The sequence below is a fragment of the Neoarius graeffei genome, chromosome 17, assembly GCF_027579695.1.
Source record: "Neoarius graeffei isolate fNeoGra1 chromosome 17, fNeoGra1.pri, whole genome shotgun sequence".
Lineage (NCBI taxonomy): Eukaryota > Metazoa > Chordata > Actinopteri > Siluriformes > Ariidae > Neoarius > Neoarius graeffei.
The window spans coordinates 45,020,581-45,039,418 of record NC_083585.1 but is presented as its reverse complement, the minus strand read 5'-3'; the positions used below and the strand labels follow the sequence as shown (position 1 = coordinate 45,039,418).

The 18,838-nt window shown below is 40.7% G+C and overlaps 1 protein-coding gene across 1 annotated transcript in view; it reads right to left on the bottom strand.

The window, feature by feature from the left end:
• plppr5a (phospholipid phosphatase related 5a) overlaps positions 1–18,838 on the bottom strand; it is a 137,315-nt gene that overhangs the window by 85,497 nt on the left and 32,980 nt on the right. Inside the window, exons 2-3 of the mRNA XM_060943514.1 lie at positions 17,094–17,226; positions 12,273–12,523 (exon numbers count right to left, since the gene is read on the bottom strand). Of these exons, the coding sequence (XP_060799497.1) occupies positions 12,273–12,523; positions 17,094–17,226 (384 nt within the window). The remainder of the gene's footprint in view (positions 1–12,272; positions 12,524–17,093; positions 17,227–18,838) is intronic.

The window sequence follows — 18,838 nt, the reverse complement described above, 5'->3', positions numbered from 1 at the left end:
AGGTTCCAGGTTCGAGCCTCACAGCCAGGATCAAGCCTCACGAGGGCCTTCCTGTGTGGAGTTTGCATGTTCTCCCCGTGTCTGAGTCCCCCACAGTTCAAAGACATGCAAATTAGGCAAAATACCCAACCACTGGGGTTGCACAAGTCAATGCATACTTAGTGCCAGTCCCAAGTCCGGATACATTGGAGAGGGTTGCGTCAGGAAGGGCATCCGGTGTAAAAACTATGCCAAATCAAATATGCAGAACATATCTTCTGTGGCGACCCCTAATGGGAGCAGCCAGAAGAAGAAGAAGAAGAAGAAGGTAATAGACAGTTGAAATTTGATAACATACATTCATTCAGGACAGAGTCTATAAGCTTATTTTGCATGGTTTTAGATGTACCTTTGTACAACTATACTCAAGGTAATATTAATCAGAGTTTACAGTTTTAAGCAAAATTTCAAGATCAACTACATCTCAAAACCATACAAAAAGCAAATAATAATAATAATAATAATAATAAAAGAGCATCTTTTTTCTCAGCTTTTATGTGCAGAAACAAATATTTCACTCATATTTATGACATATGGACATTATCCACTCCATAATCCCTCTTTCCCTGTCCCAATGTTTGTGATATACAGTATTTTCCTTTAGAAATGGTTCTGCACATCATATATGCACTGTCTGCGCTTATCCTTTGAGCTTTTGCATATTTGTTTTTACATGTAATTCCAATTATTTGGTTTAAAACAAGATCTTGGTGGCCATGCAGTTTTTTTAAACTAGTCCAAATCTGGCAACTCTGCCATTTAACTGTGTCCACTGCTCCTCCTCCTCCACTGAAAAGCAAGCATGGGGCAGTGTCATTCTTGCCTCAATGGGCCTCCAATTCTTGGGTTTCAGTCACGTGACTTTTCTTAGCGATTTCATTTCTGGTAAAACTGCTGGTGGTCTAGCAAACCAAAACAGCTGCTGTAGTGCAAACAACTAGCGATAACTTATCAGAGTATGCTCATAATCTAGAAGCCACTGCTTGCTTTAGATATATTCAGAAGATTACTATGTGCAGTGGAATAGATCCCTACAGTCTGGGAAAGAAGGATTTGTCATACGATCTCGAAAACTACCCTTCAGTCGAGTTCCCCGACATCTCGAACTATCTGGTGTTGCAGACGTCCTTCTACACTGCAAAACAGATGAAAGCGTGGAAGAGTATGGAGGCTTACAACTTTTTTGTATGTGGCTGGGTAAAGAACCTCGGTATCAAGTCACTGCCGAATGAATCCTGGATTGTTTTTGCCCGTATATGTTTTTTTTTTAAGCTTTTCGTTCACGTCTTTACAGCAAAGCGCTGCAAGTTGAAGTGTAAACAAACAACAGTTGGCTTGATTCTCACTTGTGTTGGCTCTTATCTCTCAGGTAAATCATTCACAAAGATCATCAGAAACCAGAGGTGGAAAAACTGGATTGACAAAGTAAAAGTCCTGCTTAGGTTTTCCTTCTGCCTGTGCTCTCAACACATGTGATTTCACCAATTAGCTCATCAACCTGGCTTAGGGGATGTGGTAATTAGGATCAGCTGGTTCACTGAATTGGCTGGAGCAAAAATGTGGCAGGGTTTTTACTTTCTGCACCCGGGTTTTTCCACCTCTGTCAGAAACCCCCTTAAAGACCTGGATCTTAGTTAAACAAGACGGAGAAGTGATCATGGCGCATTGTAACTGTATGGCTGGGCAAGAATTTTGTCGTGACCTTCATGCATATGGACTTTATTATTCATGGTTGTTCTGATCACATGCACTTGCTGAAAGACTCATTGAAAAGACCGCTAGGACACCCTGTTAAAGAAAGCGAGCACTGCAAAAAATAAAAATCTTAGGAAGTTTATTTGTCTATTTTCAAGTCAAAACATCTAGCCACCCTTATTATAAGACATAATTGCCCAACAAGCAAAACCTCATTTAGCTAGAAAGGCTAGTTTTTAGACAGTCCATCTTGAAAATCTTGTATAGCCAAAATGTCTTGAAAAAGTCTTATTTGGAGCACCTTTGAAAATAAAACAATTTTTTTTTACAACAAGTAAGTACATTTTGGACATTTGTCAAATGCGGTTCATCTTCTCATCTCATTATCTCTAGCCGCTTTATCCTTCTACAGGGTCGCAGGCAAGCTGGAGCCTATCCCAGCTGACTACGGGCGAAAGGCGGGGTACACCCTGGACAAGTCGCCAGGTCATCACAGGGCTGACACATAGACACAGACAACCATTCACACTCACATCTATGGTCAATTTAGAGTCACCAGTTAACTTAACCTGCATGTCTTTGGACTGTGGGGGAAACCGGAGCACCCGGAGGAAACCCACGCGGACAACATGCAAACTCCACACAGAAAGGCCCTCGCCGGCCCCGGGGCTCGAACCCAGGACCTTCTTGCTGTGAGGCGACAGCGCTAACCACTACACCACCGTGCCACCCTGCGGTTCATCTTGTTTCAAGAAAAAAAAAAAAAAGTATGCTTGTTTTGGGAATAAATGAACTTTACTGAAATCAGGCACCAAACAAAAAAACAAACAAACAAACAAACAAAAACAAATAGTCAGTGCCCCCAAAATGAATTGTTGCTTTGGCGTTGTACGCACTGTAAGTCAAAATGCGTAGACGTTTGGGTCACCTTGTATATCCTTAGTTTACTGTGACTGTTTACTCAGTCATTCAGATTGAGATCCTTCTAGATGCTGTACATACTCTAGAACAGACAAGTGCCTTCAAAAAGGCTATGAGTGAGTGGAGGACAAGTTCAGTGGTTTGTTTTTTTCCCACCCACTCGTGAGGGTTTTTTTTTTTATGTGTATAAGGGGTTTACAAGATCAGGCACCAAACAAAAAAAACAAACAAACAAACAAACAAACAAAAAGTCAGTGCCCCCAAAATGCATTGTTGCTTTGGCGTTGTGTAAGCACTGTAAGTCAAAATGCGTAGACATTTGGGTCACCTTTCATATCCTAAGTTTACTGTGACTGTTTACTCAGGCTACATCCACACGACAACGGTAACGAGATTTTTTTTTTTAAATATCGCGTCCACATGAGCAACGGATCAGTAAAATATCAGGTACATATGGCAATGCAACGCTTGCTGAAAACGATGCAATGCACATGCCACACCTCTATGTGCACTGTAAGACGGTCCCATCGGAGACACCAGAACAATAGAAGAAGTAGACGCATGCGCATAAACCCCTTCTTCTGTAGCATTAGCCACATAAAGTTTTGATTATTAATCAGTAGCATAAAACGAAAGACGCGGAAAGAGGAATGAACGGGGGTAGATGGAAGCCGGTACGCCAACATTCTGATATCCTCCAGAATTCTTTAATGGTCCGGAATAAATTGAATGCTACACGTTGATGGATTACTTTGTTCTTCTACGCCCTTTTTGAGGAATGTATTGTCGGACTTAAACCAACATCTGAAGAGGTGAGATCGCTCTTTTTTTTTCCTACTTTTGCTGGCGGGATTGTTTTTGTTTTTGGAAAGTGCACGGGTGGTGCGCGGTTTGGTACTGCTTCCGCAGTGTTTGGACTAAAGACTCTGCCCTAAGGGCTATTCTCTCTCTCTCTCTCTCTCTCTCTCTCACTTTGCACCATTACACAATAAATATTCACAGTGAAAATATTTTGTAAGCGCATTTCATGAACCAAGTTATAGGATTTGTTGACAACTCGCATCGAGTTTGTTACACTTCTACCCGGCGTGAAGCACTGACAGTCATGTGGTTGTGACGTCATCGTAAACAAATCCGTTCTACTCATCCAGACGACTTCGCAATGGCGCTATTGCCAGTTTTTTCCACTCTGGAACCCGTTCTCAAAAGATTTCGTTTTGGGGCACCCAAAACGCCGGTGCCCTGTGGACGCCAGGCCGAAACGATAAACAATTTTATCAGATTCACCTGAATCCGTTGCTGTATGGACAGGGCCTCAGTCATTCAGATTGAGATCCTTCTAGATGCTGTACATACTCTAGACCAGACAAGTGCCTTCAAAAAGGCTATGAGTGAGTGGAGGGCGTTTTAGTGAGGTCTTTTTGGAATGCTGTGATTTAAGTTCAGTGTTTTTTTGTTTTGTTTTTTGTGCCTGATCTTGTAAACCCCTCGTACACATGAATAGTCAGTGCCCCCAAAATGCACTGTTGCTTTGGCGTTGTGTAAGCACTGTAAGTCAAAATGCGTAGACTTTTTTATTTTTGTGCCTGATCTTGTAAACCCCTCGTACACTGCACTGTTGCTTTGGCGTTGTGTAAGCACTGTAAGTCAAAATGTGTAGACTTTTTTTTAATTATTATTTTTTTGGTGCCTGAGGTCCTGGGGAAGTGGAATCTTAAGAAATGTTTTAATGTTTGAATGTTGAAATGGGAAAAAAAATAAACTTGTTGCAATGCTACACGTGTCGTCAACTTGATTCAAGATAGTCTCTGGTCTCATATCTAGATTATTTTACTAATTACAGGTCACAAAAGGAGAATCTTTTAAGCTAGCAATGCTTAGTTGTAGAATTTAACAATCCTAATATTAGTATATTTATCTTAAATTCAGTTTTTACTGCTAAGACTTTGTCATGAATTTAAGTGAAATACCCTTAAAATGAAATAAATAAAAATGACTTGAATGGCTAAATGTAAGAAGTACGATCTTGTTATAAGAACTATTTTGAGTTAATCAGATCTCGCATAATAAGTTCCCCAATCTTATTTTGGAATTATTTCATCTAAAAACAGGTTAGATTTTTCATCTTCACCACACAGATTTAATACTTGTCATTTTTAGGGCATACCTAACAACATGTTTTCTTTCTCTCTCTCTCAGTGGCGGTTCTAGACCAAAATTACTAGGGGGGCCGAGGTGGGGCCAGTGTTTTTTCAGGGGGGCACATAAGGAAAAAACATGGCAATATTTAAGCGTTCAAAATGTTTTGTTTACAATTTAAAACCAAAACAAAATACATTGAGCATAAATACAATGAGATAAACATTCTGTCTCAAATAGCCTAAACATAAATTGTGCTCAATAAATCTTAAAACCATGTTTCTCTTTTTTGTAAAATAAGATTTCTATTTTTGCATACAATGAACCTTTTATCTGTCCAATGACACTTTTTAAATTCACAGCATGAATGAATTTTCTTTTTCACAGCATGAGACTTGAATGTACAATCACTATCTTTATCTAAATCACACTGTCATCATCTCACTCTTTCTTTATGTACAGCAGGGGGAAAAATAGAAAGAAAAAATAAATTCACATACAGTGGTCTCAGAATCACCCTATAGCATTCACAGCAGGCTGAAACACTACAACAACAAGATTCTGCGATTGTGACTCCTTGAGAAACGATCTACAAATGCATCAAGGTTCAAAGCCTTGGACCTTCTGGATTCAATGCTGAGCACACCAAGATTGCTTAGACGCTCCTCACTAATGGTGGATCGGAGGTACAGTAGGTCTTCACCAGTTTCAAAGTGGAGAAACTCCGCTCACAAGAGGCAGAGCTCACTGGGAGTGCCACAGCTATTTTGCATAGTCTAAAGAGCTCAAAAAATACTTCTTTATATGGCTCAGTGAAACGTGTCAACGCTACTGTATCTGATGGCTTTTCAATCAAAAAACTTCGGACGTGACAGCTGTTATCGCTCACGTCCGAAGTTTACAATTCGCGCTGCTGCTGGTCTTTCTGCTGCAGGTAACAGTGTGCGTGTAGCGCTTTAAGGAGTCCGTGTAGAACACTCCGTCATGTCAGTTCCGATCTTCGAGCCAGCGCACGTCAAAATTAATAAATCTTATCTGTTCAGCACAGGGGCCACAACAGGGGCCAGGAGCAATTTTACAGGGGCACTGGCCCCCTCTGGCCCCCGTTTAAAACCGCCTATGCTCTCCCCCCCCCCCCCCCCCTCCAATCTGTCCCTCTGAGTTACATGTTGATCCTGGGATTGAGATGCTGGCCTCTTCTGCCCCTCGGACCTGCTTGATCCATCCTGGTGCCCTGTGCCTGGTCGGAGTTTTATCGCACCGCTCCTGTGAAGGACGGCCCCATGAGGACAGTTGAGGGTTATACCTGTTAAAACTGTTAATATTATAGTCAGGCTGTCTGTTGTTGCCCAAATGAGGATGGGTTCCCTTTTGAGTCTGGTTCCTCTCGAGGTTTCTTCCTCATGTCGTCTGAGGGAGTTTTTCCTTGCCACCGTCGCCACAGGCTTGCTCATTGGGGATAGATTAGGGATAAAATTAGCTCATGTTTTAAGTCGTTCAAATTCTGTAAAGCTGCTTTGCGACAATGTTTATTGTTAAAAGCACTATACAAATAAACTTGATTTGATTTGATTTGATCTTACTTTAAGAAATCTTACCAAGTCAAATTTGACTAGTTCCATTGGCAGATTTTTTCACCTGATTCAAGCAAATATGCTTTGTTTTAATCTTTTATTTCTTATTTTTGAAAGGCCATTTTTTGTAGTGAGACATGCGTTGTTTTCCACATGACGGCCATCGAGTGAGGAGTAAACAAAGAAACAGCTTGGGACTTTAGCGCTTCGTGACTAAAAAAGTACCATAAAATAACGACACATAGCAAGAAAAGTACTTGGAAAACACTAAGGCCATAGCTGAGAGGGAAATACAAACCTTTCACCAAGTGATCACTGCAAACTCGAGCGTGCTTCGACTCGGCTCCCTTCGATTTCAGTGACAGGCTCAAAAGCCACCTTTCTCGACATTTTTGTGAAATCCTGTGTTCGTTCACCCTTTTTTATTAGTTCACGGGGAACCCTGAAGAAACTTTTATCAGTTTCATGGTTTGATCGATTTGAACAACCTAAAACAACGCAAGCGTAAGGCATTTTTCATGCGAGCAATGCACCTTCTCCGTACAAACGCTTTGTCAACTGAGCTTTGGTTGACCACCAGCTAAAGTTTTGAATAACGAATGAGGCGGATGTGACGTCACGTGAAACCCAAGAATTGTAGTTGCTGCATTTCCTATTTTGACCACTAGGTGGAATATTAACACTATGAAGGTAAATGGGGCAGTGAGTTTGATGTCTCACGATTCGTTATATAATCTTCTATCAGTCAAATAGCACAATTTTTAAATCTGTGGTCATACAAAATAGGTTATTGGTATTTCAATGGGATTGTGGGCAAACCATCAGTACATGTTCCTGTGTCTCATTGTGTATTTTTTCTCATTAGTATTGCAATTCTAAGCCTTGTTTACAAGTTTATATTGCATGTCTTCTGTTTCATATCTTGACTTGCCCCTTGCTTGTATAATTTTTACGATTATGAATATTCTGCTGATAACCCTGTCCACCAGTTCTCTGACCTCAGCTATGGATTATGGCTATGAGGATTATAACTATGAGGATTAGATTTGCCCTAATGAAGAAAGTGCTGAGTTTATGCGTATGCATCTTACCTCATCACACAGTATGTTACAATTTCCTACAATTACCATGAAGCAACCAGATGAAAGAAAGTTTTGGTAAATTTCACATCCAGGAAACAATATAAACCAATATGAAATCATATGAAATATTGTCTCAGCCCACATTTGTATTCACTGTGAGTATGATCTTCTAGTCATCCTGTAGCTACATCTCAAGACTAGCAGAAAAAAGGAAGAAATATATCTGCATAATCCTTTAAAGCAAAGGAAAAATGGTGGCTCTGCTCTTTAGATGTATTTTAGCACCACTACATTTCTTATTTCCTCAGATACTGGGCATATCAACAGGGTGTTGGTGATCAACTGGTAAAACCAATGTTTTTATAATGGACCCTGGTTTGAATTTGTTAAGTTTGGTGGCTAACTTGAACATTTCAGGCCTCAGTGTGTGCTGACGGAAGAGTAAAAATAGATTTTCAAAAGTAGTGTGTCAGTGTTTGTTATGCCACAGGCTGCAGAGATGGATGGAATAAATGGCAGTTTACTTTCCTATTTTAGGAGGATTATCAATTTCGAATAGGCTGACACTGATTTCCAAAAAGTGTCCCTTGAAGTCAGTCAGTGACAAAAGAACAAAAGCATTGATTCTCTACAGATACATGTGTAGTGCAGTGTGCAGTGCTGGAGTATATACCACGAAGAGCTAAAATTACACCTGAGCTATATATTAGGCAAAATTGCTTAAAGGTCACTGGGTCGAATGTGTGTCCTAGTTTCTTGTATCCTTCGTGATATAATTCTTCTTTGATCAAAATAAATAGGTTTCAATCTCAAAAGTTTGCATCTCTGTTTTAACACTGTCGTAGAAACACCTGCAGTGATGAGATCATGTGCTGCACACCAACGAAATCTATCCTGCTACAAGACCAGTATTCGACACTGTGCTCTCTTTTAGAAAGTCCATGGTGTGCACACAGGTATAACATGCCATGAGGAAAAGCACTGAGCTCCCAAAGCATTCAGTAAAGCTTTTTATTACTGAATTGTCCTTCTTACAAGTCCAACAAATCAATTCATTTGCAGTTTACAAGATTATGGGCCTTTGCCATTAGTACTCTCATATAAAATGTATTTTCTGTTATCTATGTGCTCATACTGCTCAATGACAATTGGGGTTTGAGTGCAAGAGACTGTAGAAAAATAAAATAAAAAATAAGCAGCTGACTTAATCTGTCTTTGCAAGCGCATAGTGGACATTACACATACTATTATGTAGGTGTGAGCTTTCATTTTTATATTTTAAAGCCATATTGGATCTATGCTGCTTGGTGCAGCCATTTACATTTTGCACATTGCGGTTCGGAAAATCAAACATAGTGACATTTTTGGGTTACTGTATGGAGTTTATCTGCGATGACCTGGTGACTTGTCCAGGGTGTACCCTGCCTCTCGCCCATAGTCAGCTGGGATAGGCTCCAGCTTGCCTGCTACCCTGTACAGGATAAGTGGCTACAGATGATGGATGGATGGAGTTCATGTGCATGTTCTCCCTGTGTCTGTCTGAGTTTCCTTTGGGTTCTCTGTTAGACCTTGGTCACACTACAGCTTGCAATGGGCTTGTGAATACTTGGTGATGGAAAAATTGGTAGCATCACCATCAATTGTACAATACGTGGCGACTGTTCTCTGAGCTTTGTAAGTTGTTTTTTGCTGTGTCTCCACTTCATGAGTGGCTAAAAACATCGCAAAAAAATTCAATGCATGCGTAGAAATTTGGTGGCAATGTTTTTGTTGGCAAACTAAGCAGTGAATCCTCGCAGATGGGTTTGGGAATATTTCCCAAAGCTCGAAGAACCTTCTTCAAGCTTTTTGAAATGTATTTGTCTTGAATCCATGTCCCCGCTGCTTGCAGAAGCCTCATCAACACAGTGGCTCAGCATAGCCTATCCTTCACCAAGACTTAAAAAGTGTATTTACATTTGGGGAGCCTTCAGAGTGTGTTGTGCATGTGCTTGGGACCCAGTCATTATGGGAAACACCTGATGCTAGTTTGAGTGCAATCAGCAGGTGCATATAAGGATGCTGTTTTCACAGAGACTTTGCAAGTATTCTGTCAGGTCTGCGGTGGCAGACCGGTGCAGGAAAAGTCTTTATTAGCAGGTGTGATATTTACAAAAACAACACACAAATGAAATCAAAACAGAGTCATAAACATGGCAAGAAACAAATGTGACAGTGATAACGAACAGCTACAGTACAGAACAGCTTCAACTCTGGGATGTTGGTGGGTTTCCTCACATGAACTGCTCGCTTCAGGTCCTTCCACAACATTTCGATTGGATTAAGTTCAGGACTTTGACTTGGCCATTCCAAAACATTCACTTTATTCTTCTTTAACCATTCTTTGGTAGAACGACTTGTGTGCTTAGGGTCGTTGTCTTGCTGCATGACCCACCTTCTCTTGAGATTCAGTTCATGGACAGATGTCCTGACGTTTTCCTTTAGAATTTGCTGGAATAATTCAGAATTCATTGTTCCGTCAATGATGGCAAGCCATCCTGGCCCAGATGCAGCAAAACAGGCCCAAACCATGATACTACCACCACCATGTTTCACAGATGGGATAAGGTTCTTATGCTGGAATGCATTGTTTTCCTTTCTCCAAACATAACACTTCTCATTTAAAGCAAAAAGTTCTATTTTGGTCTCATCCGTCCACAAAACATTTTTCCAATAGCCTTCTGGCTTGTCCACATGATCTTTAGCAAACTGCAGTCGAGAAGCAATGTTCTTTTTGGAGAGAAGTGGCTTTCTCCTTGCAACCCTGCCATGCACACCATTGTTGTTCAGTGTTCTCCTGATGGTGGACTCATGAACATTAACATTAGCCAATGTGAGAGAGGCCTTCAGTTGCTTAGAAGTTACCCTGGGGTCCTTTGTGACTTTGCTGACTATTACACGCCTTGGTCTTGGAGTGATCTTTGTTGGTCGACCACTCCTGGGGAGGGTAACAATGGTCTTGAATTTCCTCCATTTGTACACAATCTGTCTGACTGTGGATTGGTGGAGTCCAAACTCTTTCGAGATGGTTTTGTAACCTTTTCCAGCCTGATGAGCATCAAGAAGGATTTTTCTGAGGTCCTCAGAAATCTCCTTTTTTCGTGCCATGATACACTTCCACAAACGTGTTGTGAAGATTAGACTTTGATAGATCCCTGTTCTTTAAATAAAACAGGGTGTCCACTCACACCTGATTGTCATCCCATTGATTGAAAACATCTGACTCTAATTTCACCTTCAAAATAACTGCTAATCCTAGAGGTTCACATACTTTTGCCACTGACAGATATGTAATAGTGGATCATTTTCCTCAATAAATAAATGATCAAGTATAACATTTTTGTCTCATTTGTTTAACTGGGTTCTCTTTATCTACTTTTATGACTTGTGTGAAAATCTGATGATTTTTTAGGTCATATTTATTCAGAAATATAGAAAATTCTGGGCGGCATGGTGGTGTCGTGGTTAGCGCTGTCACCTCACAGCAAGAAGGTCCGGATTCGAGCCCCGTGGCTGGCGAGGGCCTTTCTGTGCGGAGTTTGCATGTTCTCCCCGTGTCTGCGTGGGTTTCCTCCGGGTGCTCCGGTTTCCCCCACAGTCCAAAGACATGCAGGTTAGGTTAACTGGTGACTCTAAATTGACCGTAGGTGTGAATGTGAGTGTGAATGGTTGTCTGTGTCTATGTGTCAGCCCTGTGATGACCTGGCGACTTGTCCAGGGTGTACCCTGCCTTTCGCCCGTAGTCAGCTGGGATAGGCTCCAGTTTGCCTGTGACCCTGTAGAACAGGATAAAGCGGCTAGAGATAATGAGATGAGATAGAAAATTCTCAAGGTTCACAAACTTTCAAGCACAACTGTAAATCAGCATCAGGTGTTTCCCATAATGTCCTGTGAGTGAGTGTGACTGCTTGAGTGTACGAAGTCATGACAGTCAAGTGTTTGCCTGCTGTGTGACAACAACCTTTAGCTTGCCTGTACATCACCATGCATCGTCACCAAAATGCCTCATTTTCATCGATTACTTATCACAAAGCATCGCAAGCTGTCGTGTGACTGTAGCTTTAATCTCCCATCCCACAAAGGAATGCCAGGAGGTGGACTGGCTAAGATAAATTGCACTTTGGTGGGTATGAGTGTGTGAATGCAGGTGTACATGGTGCCCTGCAACAGACTGGTATCCCATCCTGGGTGTATTCCTGCCTCATACTCAGTGTTACTGGGATAAGCTCTGGATCCACTGTGACTCTAACCATAATTAAATAGTTACTCAAAAAGAAAGAATGAATGAATGAACTAGGCTACATTTGAATTTAGGTGAGAAGAAATTTTCAAGCCTCGTGTGTGCTGATGGAGGCACATTTGATTTTTAACAGTAGCGCAATACTGGGTCAGCTTTGGTTATTTTATACACTGAAGAGTGAGATAGTCTCTACTTTAGGAGGATTATCTTCTACTGGAAAAAAAACCCACTGGATTTCCTTGGCTTCAATCAGTAACAAAACAGTAAAAGCATTGCTGCTCTACGACAGCTGTTTACAGTTCATAGTTAAAAATATTACACTTCCTGTCCCATGTGTTCACTGCTTTATTTCATTAATAAAATTATCTGTATCACGTATCCAAGAGAATCTGTATCAGGACTTTCCCTATATTCATTAGTCTCACACAGGAGTGATGGATTCTGCTCTCAGTCCAAATCTTGACTTGTTTATTAGAGGTCACACCCAGATCTGAGTAAAACTGAAACCGTGTTTTGCAAAACACTAAACTGAGCTGTACTCACAGCGATGTAAAGTGCGGCGTAGACACTGAGAGCCGCCTCTTTAGAAGGAAAAGATTTTCGTGCATGTAGGATGTCATCGCCGTTCCCTGTGCAGGCTCCCTGTTGGCTGATAAAGCGGACGCCTTGTTGACAGCCCAGAGCCGTGTAGTTGGGTTTACACACAGTCAGGAAGTAAGGGGATAGATTCCCTGTCACCACCTGACCAGCATTCACGAAGATATCTGTAGCGAAGAGGCCAAATGCATACACACCTGTTGGCAGGAAAAGAAAAATGACCAATAAGGTTAGACTGAGTAAAAGAATATTTCACTTTAACATACAGTATAAGGTTATTATTATTATTTTTTTTTACTTGGTAAGATATCTTGGAAGAAGTCGGTTGCAGTCTAGAACTAGGTTTAATAATCTCAGAATTGGTGTCTTGTATTCTTCTAATAGGAAATGTTAGATTATTTCAACTATATTCAAGATAGTTTCACTTGCTAAGATATCATTTTTTGCAGTGTACCACATTGTATGTAAAAAAAAAAAGATCTAATGGGCTGTAGACACTTAGTAAGCAGTTATTTGTATGAATTAAAACTAATTACCATGTGTGCATGTAAATTACACAATTACAATAATTAAACAAGTATTTGCAAGTTCTAAATGATTAAACATTTAGATGATTAACACAGGGCGGCACGGTGGTGTAGTGGTTAGCGCTGTCGCCTCACAGCAAGAAGGTCCTGGGTTCGAGCCCCGGGGCCGGCGAGGGCCTTTCTGTGTGGAGTTTGCATGTTCTCCCCGTGTCCGCGTGGGTTTCCTCCGGGTGCTCCGGTTTCCCCCACAGTCCAAAGACATGCAGGTTAGGCTAATTGGTGACTCTAAATTGACCGTAGGTGTGAATGTGAGTGTGAATGATTGTCTGTGTCTATGTGTCAGCCCTGTGATGACCTGGCGACTTGTCCAGGGTGTACCCCGCCTTTCGCCCGTAGTCAGCTGGGATAGGCTCCAGCTTGCCTGCGACCCTGTAGAAGGATAAAGCGGCTAGAGATAATGAGATGAGATGATTAACACAATAATTATTATGGAAAAAGGTTTCATCAAGAACTCTAAAGCAGGGGTTCTCAACCTTTTTAACCATCATTTATTCTTTACAAATCATCAACAACAGGTCCACTTAGTAAGCACACACAATTAATCCAATTTGGAATTTTAGTTAATTAGACTACAATTAGAAAACTAGATGTAATGTATAAATGAAATTTGATTGGACAGGAGTTCGTTTAAATATGTCCCTTATGATGAATGGAAAAAAAGTGCTGAAAAATGAAGTTCTCCTAAGAACAATCCATATCCTTCAGCATTGATGATAAAGTCCCACAACATACAATTCCTTCCAGTCCAGTTGTATTCAGACTCTGGGACATCTTTCTCAATATTGTAGGGTTTGTAGTACAGGAACAGCAGCAGGACTGCCAAGCTTTTTCACACTAGATCTCAGAGCTAGAGGGTTCAGTGTAGGATTAGACTTATGTACTGTATTATTGAAACTTGTTCAGCATTAACATTGTTTATAAGAATACTTCTTTATAAGGATGGACATCTATGCGAATATTTTTCAGATCTTACAGAGGGATTGAGATTAGGGATGGCACGGTAGTGTAGTGGTTAGCACTGTCACCTCACAGCAAGAAGGTTCTGGGTTTGAGCCCAGTGGACAGCGGGGGCCTTTCTGTGTGGTGTTTGCATGTTCTCCCCATGTCTGTGTGGGTTTCCTCTGGGTGCTCCGGTTTCCACCACAGTCCAAAGATATGCAGTTAGGTGAACTGGCTACTCAAAATTGTCCATAGGTGTGTGTGTCCATAGGTGGTTGTTTCCTAAGCCTGGAAATGGGAGGGCTGCGGCAGGAAGGGCATCTGGTGTAAAACTATGCTCCAATGAATATGACATGTGGATCAACAACAGGGTCCACATGGCAGCAACCCCACACACATAAGTGGTACAAGCTGGAAGAAGTGGAAGTTGACTTCATTTCAGGAAATAGAACTACACAGTGTTGGTACACACTAGTACACTTTAGGGGGAAAAGGGTGATCCAAGGGACCTCTTCTGCTCCACGGACCTGCCTGATGATGTTTAAGTGGAGGGTGATATTAACTGGAATTTTAAGATACCCAATAAACAGCTATGGGACATAACCAGAACACCCTCAATTCATGACTTCTGCTATCTGCAACATCTCAAATATACCGTATAGGTCACGTATGCCGGTTGGAAAATGGCGAACCCCAGAAGCAGGTGCTGTTCAACATGAGAAATTCAAGAAGGATATGGAATAGAGTAGAAAGGCTGCTGAGTATCAACGCACAGCAGGCTAGAAGGACCATGGCGAATAGAGTGAAGTTTATGCAACTGCTGGATTGTGTATTCAGTCAGGAGTGCCCCAGGGCTGTGTGTGAGCCAAGAGGGAAAGCATGATGATGATGATGATGAAGACTCATCCATCCTGATGCCCTACTTCTGGTTGGAGTCTCATCACATTGCTTCTGTGGAGGACGGCCCCATATGGACAGTCGAAAGTCGATGGCTCTGGACACTTACAGTAATACATTTATGTCTGAGGTCTACAGTTGACTTGCTAACTCTAGGACTGCAGCTGTCATGAACAGTTTTGCACTCAAGTTTCCATCAATGAACAGTTTATAACTTCAACAAAACAGACTTCATGTTAAAACTATAATGAATTTCCTGGTTTCACAGTTATACTTTGTGACTCTATAGGACACTGTTATAGAAGCAAATTATTTATAATCACATTGTCTGTTATCACCCAAATGAGGATGGGTTCCCTTTTGAGTCCAGTTCCTCTCGAAGTTTCTTCCTCGTGTCATCTGAGGGAGTTTTTCCTCACCACCGTCGCCACAGGCTTGCTCATTGGGGATAGATTAGGGATAAAATTAGCTCATGTTTAAAGTCTTTAATTTTCTGTAAAGCTGCTTTGCAACAATATCTGTTGTTAAAAGCGCTATACAAATAAATTGACTTGACTTGACTTAAAGGGCTCTACTTGAATCTTGTCCTAATAGGGAAAGTAAATCCCTCCATCCTACTGCACAGACACTTTCAATCAATAAAGATATCACTTTATTCATTATTACACTGAATTACTGTTTACATCACACTGACACTTTGATTGTATTGATTCATTAAAGTATTACATTGTCATTTTAAACAGCATTCATCTCAGGGGTTTTTTACAAACATAATTGCACTCATACGTTTTACTAAATTCATTCTAGCTGCAGCTTTTCACCCTGCTGTGGTTACTGTAATGTCTTATTGTCATGTTAAATGTCCGTTTTTGTGATTGGAGTATTTTTACTCTGCTGCCCATTTTTGTCCCTTCATGCTTCCTGTTCCTGTTGAACATTAGAAGAAGAAGAAGAAGAAGAAGAAGAACAACAACAACAACAACAGCAACAACAGCAACAACAACAACTTTATTCACCACACGTACACTTGTGAAATTCCTCTCTGCATTTAACCCACCTGAAGCAGTGAACACACACACACACATACATGAGCAATGAGCACACACACATGCCCAGAGCAGTGGGCAGCCATGTTAACAGCGCCCAGGAAGCAGTTGGGGGTTAAGTGCCTTGCTCAAGGGCACCTCAGGCGAAGGCCGTCCCATGTTAACCTAACCTCATGTCTCTGGACTGTGGAGGAAACCAGAGTACCCAAAGGAAACCCATGCAGACACAGGGAGAACATACAGACTCCACCCAGAAAGGCCCTCGCCAGCTGCTGGGCTCAAACCCAGAACTTTCTTGCTGTGAGGGAACAGTGCTAACCACGACACCACCATGCCGCCCTGTATTTATATCCTGTAAACACTGTATGTCATATACCTTGAGTCCAGGAGAAATGTCATTTCATCTGACTGTGTACTGCACACTGTATAGGTGAATATGATGATCATGAAGATCTACTTGACGTGACTTAAATACACAGAACCCCACTGTCCAGCCAAGAACATTACATCTCACTGTCTCTTCTGAGTTAATACCTCCAGATTACTTCCTACCAATAATTATATCAGGTAAACGCACACTGTAGCGAAGTCTTGCCAACCTTATTGTCTGGGTAAATTCTGAGCTGACTGCCATTCCCGTGTCTTGACCTTTGGTTGGATATATCATGTTGGGGTTTTTGTTTTTTTGTTTTTTGTTTTTTCTGTTCTGTATTTGAGCATTGCTTCTGTTACCACATTGTGTTTTGGATTCTGTTTTAGCTTCATTAAGAAAACCTCCTGGACGTGGCTCCTCAACAACCTCCTGAGTCCTGTATTTTACATCCACATATTTCCCACAGTAAAACGACTGAAGGACCCTTAAGATATACTCTGCAAGCATTCTTCAAAGTATGTTCACTATGTCTCTCTAACCATTAATGTTTTATCCATGGTTAAACCAAAACTAAAAATGAAAAATATATATCCATTTTGATTGCCAGAAGGCTTTTTGTTCTGGTGTTTATGTGTGAGTGGATATGATCCTTATTTTATGAAAAATCTGGTTCTATATTTTCAAAGGGATGATTTCAGGTGAACATCTCAATGTACAAGAGCTCTGGGACACTGAGGATCAAGCACCAGGAAATAATACATAATAAGTGAACAAGAGCCTGGCTTCATGACACATGCTTATGGGTCTACGCCACTGAAGACTGGCATTTTCCTGAGTGTGAGAAAATAAAGCTTTGTTATTCATCTAGCACCATCATTTCAGCCCTGAGAGATCAAGGACACTCTCAGTTAACAAGGAGACATACCAAGAAAGCGGAATGTCCTGCGCACAAGGGGGTTCAGGTAACAGCAGTCGCCCATCACTATGATCTTCTCCCTGTTGTCCAGATCTTCAGAGATGTACTGAAGCAGGAAAAGCACAGACTCCATTCCTGTGATCTGAAGACATTAACAAAGAGCAAAAGACAACTTGAGCCAGAGCATTTTAACATGAGGTACAGGTTGAGTCATACATTTCCGATCTGTATTTGCTCTTCCTTTGGTATGAGGTGTAAGGAGACGCCTAGAGTAAGTCTGAGAATATTTGAGAAATTGGCATTTCGAGCATGAACATGGGAACAAGCATTCAATGAGCACAATGGCGATGATTAGGGCTCTGATGAAGCCAGCTCCCATTCAGGTCTTAGCGTTAGCTTTCCTAATTCAGAAAGGCTAATGAGGCTTTCATAGGTTGTGCTGCATAGTGAGGCTAAGGCTGCTTATGTGTCTTGATAATATACTATAGTTGGGTTTTGTTGGCTAGAAGTTTGTCAACCCAGGAAAAAAAATTGTGTTAATCAGGATAGAAAAGAAAAGGTTAGATATGAGACAGTTAACTTACATTTGTAAAAGTTACCTTCAACCAGAGTGATCGGTATACAATATACTATACATTATGTTTTTAAAATTTTAATAGATCTCTGGTTTAGTAAACAGAATTAGGAGACGTCTTATGGTATGCTGAGAAAAAGTTCACCAGAAAAGGAACCAGGTGTTCTTATGCTGTAACAGAGTACAAAAGTGGTTGTCTAGTCTTGTTTTTCTACTGTAGATCTAATCTCTGTTTCCCAAAGTCTCCAAGTCCTCAATTTTCCAACAGTAGTTTGTTTTCTGCTTTTGACCATTGCATTTTTAATATAATTTAATATACAATTTATATAGCACCTATACAAATATGGTCTAAACACTTTACAACCACAAACTAGTAAATGATAATTCAATAACTAATCAATAACTAATTAAAAAGGCTAATAACTAAAGACTAAACAGCTATAGATTAAAAGCAAGCCTAAAAAGATGCGTCTTAAGTCTGGCTTTGAAAACATTAACGTTCTCGGAAATGCGCACATGGTCAGGCAATTTATTCCAAAGAAACGGAGCATGTGAAGAAAAAGACCTAAAACCATAATTGTTCAGTCTGTAGGAGATTGGAACAAGCCGGATAGCAGAAGTAGAGGAACGTAAGGTTCTTCTAGGTCTATACACTGTCAAAAGCTCTTGGAGGTAGGAAGGCACAAGACCATTCAGACATTTAAAAGTAAGTAGATTAATCTTGAACATAATTCTAAATTCAACTGGCAGCCAATGCAGCTCTTGTAACACAGGCATTATATGATTGTATTTGCCCTTCGTATGAATAACCCAGGCTGCAGCATTCTGGACAGTCTGAAGTATGTTGACTAAATATTTAGGAAGACCAAAAAGCAGAGCATTACAGCTATCTATCTTAGAGAACACAAAAGCATGAACTAAAATCTTAGTAGTCTTTAGAGATAAGTGCTGTCTTATTTTAGCAATGTTCCTTAGATGGTAGAAGGCAGATTTAACAGAGTTGATGTGATTAGTCATAGACAGAGTTGAGTCAAAAATGACTCCAATTTTGTCTTCTTGGTTTCCAAAGTATACAGTGGTGCTTGAAAGTTTGTGAACCCTTTAGAATTTTCTATATTTCTGCATAAATATGACCTAAAACATCATCAGATTTTCGCACAAGTCCTAAAAGTAGATAAAG